Genomic DNA, 5,154 nt, shown 5'->3' on the forward strand with positions numbered 1-5,154 from the left:
TGGGGAGCGCAGATTAATTAATTAGTTAGAGACAAGATTAATTAATTATGGCGACCTCGACGAGTTCGACCTAAGGATGTCTCGCTTTACTATCATCGTGTTCGACATCGACGCGAGCAAGAAGTTGGTTCTCATGACCAAAGACTTAACTCTAATTAGATTTACGTATGTTAACTAACGAACGTAATAGAATTTTGCTGCATTTATTAAATATAAACTTATTAAACATAAACCGAGGAAAGCAAACAACAATATAATTCATTATTCCATTAACTGCTTCAGTATTTACTTGTTAAATGCAATTAATAACTTCTTGAATAACACAATTATAAAGTACAAAAATGTATTCAGTACAGCAAACAGTGATATAATAATGTCGGAAAAATGAAAATAAAGACATTTCAGATAAGCATGGTTTTGAATTTGATCTCAGCAATACTGAATGTAGCTCGTTTCCTCTCTTGCCGAGAGAGGCTAAAGTTAAGGACTTTTAGAAGGATCTGTCGACACGATAGACAAATTGGGTCTGCCTCGTCCGCATATAAGAGAACCTTCCTAAGGGAATAAAATTTGCCTGACATCGCGCAACTATCTTTCAAGTTATTCTATCGAACATTATTTCTGTCTGTTAAAGTATAGAAGAATTAATCTTTATCATTTAAACACAGAATAATAATTAATAATATATAACATAATTATGCAGCAACAGCTTTTTACATTATATTATATTGATTTTAATTATAATTACATCGATTTTAATTGAAATGATTAATAGAAAGGATTATGAGAAGCAGATTTATGAATTTTACATTAACGTAAATCGAATATTCGTGAGTACATTAATAAATAACAAGCGCAAGGATATTGTTATGTCAACTATATAGAACATCGGTATCCAATTTAAGCACGATGTTTGATGACGAAGCAAAAGCTAAAGACTCGGAAGGATCTGTCAGTCTGCTTGCGCGATAATGGAGTAGCAAAATATACATCGCACAGCTACCTTTCAGTAAATAATTCCACTGAGTCGACTGTCGACGACGCACGGATGCAAAGCGGATAATAATATATGATACTCCAGGAACCTAATATCATTGATATCGTGACATTTCACATTGCGAATGCTTCGCGAATCTTCAATCTTAGTTTGCAATACACCGCAAATATTCTATATCCAGTTTCGCATAATAACCGGGAGGAAGACTAGGGGTGCTCGATACTCTCCTGTATATTGTGCAACAGCAGATGTTGAATGTTACAAATAATACAAATGCCAGACATATTAGAGTTGTTCCCGAGTTAATCCCTCGATACATTATGGAACTTATATAACATGATATTCTGTGTATGAAAGAGAGAGAGAGAGAGAGAGAGAGAGAGAGAGAGAGAGAGAGAGAGAGAGAGTGTGTCTGTGTATTCTGTATTATTTTTTAATGGCTCACTACCGACCCATACAGTATATTTTATCCGAAAAGAATCTGGAAATGTCTTTAGGAACATTCAGAAGACACAGGAATGTTCCTTCGACATTTATAGAGCGTTTTTTAAAGATCTGTCCTATGTAAGAAGTTGAATTTTGAATTTATTCTGTGTCAAAAACTGCGCTGAATTGAAACATGTAAAAATGTAAAATTCGATTCATTCGTATAATATTTCCTTTTTATTACATTTAACAATATTGAAGACTTCAGGAAATAATCCAGAAAATAAACGAGAAATTATTTTATGACAAATGTTTTCATGATGTCGGACTCCAGTAGTCGCTATTTAAATGTATAACGTTTGAAAAACTGCGCCTTTCCTGGTGTCGAGAATAATAAAAATGATTGTATGAGCGCGGGGCAACGCGACGCGTGGAAACGCGCCAAAGTTTGTTCGATTCAATGGCAACCCCTTGAAGCGTCTATAACCCTTGGGAACGATAGAAGCGTCCGGTAAAATATAACAAAATTCAACGGTAAAATGTTGAGAAAGACTCGATAAAATTATTAAAAATTTTTAGTAAAAATCTGATTCATACGGCGCATAGTAGGCAATTGCTAAAATGTAACTACACATATAATAAAGATTTTTGCATTATATCCATTTACGTATTATCTGTTTGCATTCATATTTTCAGTTTTATATGCACGATCCATCATTTTATTTGTAAATGAAAATAATATCTACATACAGTCTATTATTTTTATAGTATAGAAATAATACCCATAGTATAGTGCCCAATTTTTATCTGGTATCGCTTAATTAATAATTAAATAAGCCAATAGTTAAACAAACCGTAAATACTTTACGCAGATTTTACTGAGAATAGGTCCGACAACAAAATGCTAAAAATGCGATTTGCTTAAGTTAAGAGGATTACGTTAAATATCTCCTTCTTGTAAAGTAATGCTCCATCGATCCGCGTCAGCTCGTATTACATCTCCGGCTACGAAAATGCCCAGCCCGACGATGACCCTTCAGTTAAACACGTTGAAAAATTCTCATACCTAATGCATTTATAAATTTCGGTTCGATTTACTGCTGAATTTTTGCGCGAGTGCGGTCTTTACGTGCAAACGTATACTTCGTAATCAGCTGTTTCAGACTGCGAAATCCTCTCTCCAATATAGGTAAGTGATGTATCACTTTAAAGAGGGAAGCACTTTTTAAATAACGTCGACGAGCAAACTGGCAGGCAATTCGATAGAATATTTAAGCGAGAAATTGTAATTTGATTTAAAAAGATACACGTAATATAGAATTTTGCGATAATAACTTCGTAATCCGGAATATATAAACTAAACCGAATCTTAAACTTTAAATAAAATTACCAAGCGTTCTGTATAAAACTGTCCTGGACCAAATTTCACAACTTTGAAATTCAAAAACTATTTTGCAGCATTGTTTTGCATTTTAAATCCATTAAACAAAATGATATTTTATCAGATTTTATCAGAATTATCTAAATATCCTTGTTTTTATGCTTCATATATAAATGTAACATCTATATACTCTCTGATTATTAAAAATTATATTTTTATTTAAAAATCACTAAATCTAGAATAAAGAAAGACATATACCTATATATGGCATTAATTATTCTACTCGCCCTTATTCTTTGCTTATTCATTCCTATTAGTTTGACTTTCATATTTCGAAAAGGTGCAGGTCCTAAATACAAAAAGATGAAACAATATAATAAAATAGACGGCAGATGAAATTAAATGCTTATTAAAGCTTTTTAAATAGAAAAATACCAAACTACCAGTGATAGAAGCAACAGTATATCCATTCAGATTTATGCGAGTTAATCGCCGTAAAATAACGTGTGCACGACCACCTCGTACCTGTTAAGCCCCGTCTGACAACGATCGCCGGTGGCGATGGCGAAAATACTATCCTGGGTTCTCGTTTGCTGATCCTCGAAATTTCCAAAAGTCGTAGCACACACGCGGCCGGCTCCAGAAAACTCCGGCCGATACCGGAGCGAAGCGTCGCACGCGCGCGAACGCCGCGGATGCGATCTCGTTCGCGTGAACGATCGGCAAGAGGAAAAGGGATTAAAAAAACAGAGAAAGATAGAGAAGGAAAAAAAAGAGAAAAGGGAGAGGAAGAAAGGGGAAGAGTCAACAGCGTACAGCCGAGGCCGAAGGAACTTGGAGCGAGCTCTCTCGTCGCGAGGGAGTCGCGGCACGGTACTGACGAGTCGTCCGTGGGGCGCACGGACCTCATGCCGCCAGGATCTCTCCATCCCCACCGACATGGCGCGGCGCGGCGCCGATATTCAGGGCCGGTTGATCAACAGTGAATTGCCGCGATCCTGGAACGACCCGAACGATCCCCCGATCGTCTCCCACGTGTGAGGACTGATTACTGATGGAAAGAATAATTTTACTGAAGAATTAAAAAATTTTGCTATAAGATGTGGATCCAAAAATAATTTGGTTACATCATCAAAATGAAAGACACTCAAACTGCCAGAATGTCAAAATTTCATGCCTATGCTGGAGATCTCTACGTCGCTATTTCGATAATCCAACAAAATTATTTTCAAATCTGTATCTATATAAATAAATTTTTGGATACTTCAACAAAGTTCTTTTACAACATAGATTTTTGCATAACGTATAATAACGCATAAGAGAATCCCGTGAATGAAAATAAAGAACTCTCATTGATTGATTCTCTTATGTATTATACGTTATGCAAAAGTTTGTGCTGCCTTTATATATGATCCTAAGCTGTATAATCGGATTGTCCCAAACGGAACGTATTTGATAAATTTCAGTTTCACAGAATGTCTTTAAGTTTTCTGATGCTTTGAGTATAACTATAATTCTTTGATAAGTGCTCAATATCCGAAAATATCCGATAATTACATATTAAGTTCTTCTATAAAACACGTTTCAGATTTCAAATTCTTTTTTATGAAACAATCTTATTATTATATCATATTTCCTATTCTTAGATTTTTTTATGCTTTTTAATCGTTTAGACAGTAAAGTGAACCAACACAAGAGCAAAATAGACCTAAATAGATGACTCAAGATTAGGAGAATTAAAAGTTGCATAATTGTGTGGCGAAAAAAGTCAGGTAATCTTTCGGACTGAACTAGAGAAAGCTATAAATGATCGCCCGAAAAAAATACAGACTTTATTATGTAAATAATTTTGATTTTTAAATAAGATAAGATAACTGATTTTACATTGATGCAAAATAAAACTAATCGCTTAATCTACGTTAATTATATAAGCTGCGGCGATAGTTTAAGTAACTGTATAATTATTTAAGCAATATTAAAATTGCAAGGTATGGAAATAAATGGAATTTAATGAATAGGTATTGATTACATGGATGTCTGTATCAAGTGTAATTAGTGTCATCAAGTCATTGCACTGTTTTCTAGTAATAGATTAGAAGTTAATCTCAGATCATCGAAGAAATTAATTGTAACTCGAATTAACAATATCCTTCTATTTTATCCTTGATATATTCTGGACAAAAAAAATTATTTTTAGTATATTATTTTTTATACATTATTTTTAATATAATACTTATTGCATAAAAAAAATAATTGTAATTGTAATGGTCAAAATACATAACGTTCGTTCTTGTTACGCTAAATTTATGGAATTTTTCAAAGAATATTAATTCCTTTAAAAACGATCCTT

The 5,154-nt window shown here is 33.8% G+C and overlaps 1 protein-coding gene across 1 annotated transcript in view; it reads right to left on the bottom strand.

Annotated features, from left to right (window-relative positions):
• LOC108754611 (mucin-5AC-like) overlaps positions 1–3,733 on the bottom strand; it is a 41,448-nt gene extending 37,715 nt beyond the window's left edge. Inside the window, exon 1 of the mRNA XM_018497046.1 lies at positions 3,330–3,733. Within this exon, the coding sequence (XP_018352548.1) occupies positions 3,330–3,733 (404 nt within the window). The remainder of the gene's footprint in view (positions 1–3,329) is intronic.
• Between the last annotated feature and the right edge of the window lie 1,421 nt (positions 3,734–5,154).

Source organism: Trachymyrmex septentrionalis, unplaced genomic scaffold, assembly GCF_001594115.1.
Source record: "Trachymyrmex septentrionalis isolate Tsep2-gDNA-1 unplaced genomic scaffold, Tsep1.0 scaffold80, whole genome shotgun sequence".
NCBI classification, from domain to species: domain Eukaryota; kingdom Metazoa; phylum Arthropoda; class Insecta; order Hymenoptera; family Formicidae; genus Trachymyrmex; species Trachymyrmex septentrionalis.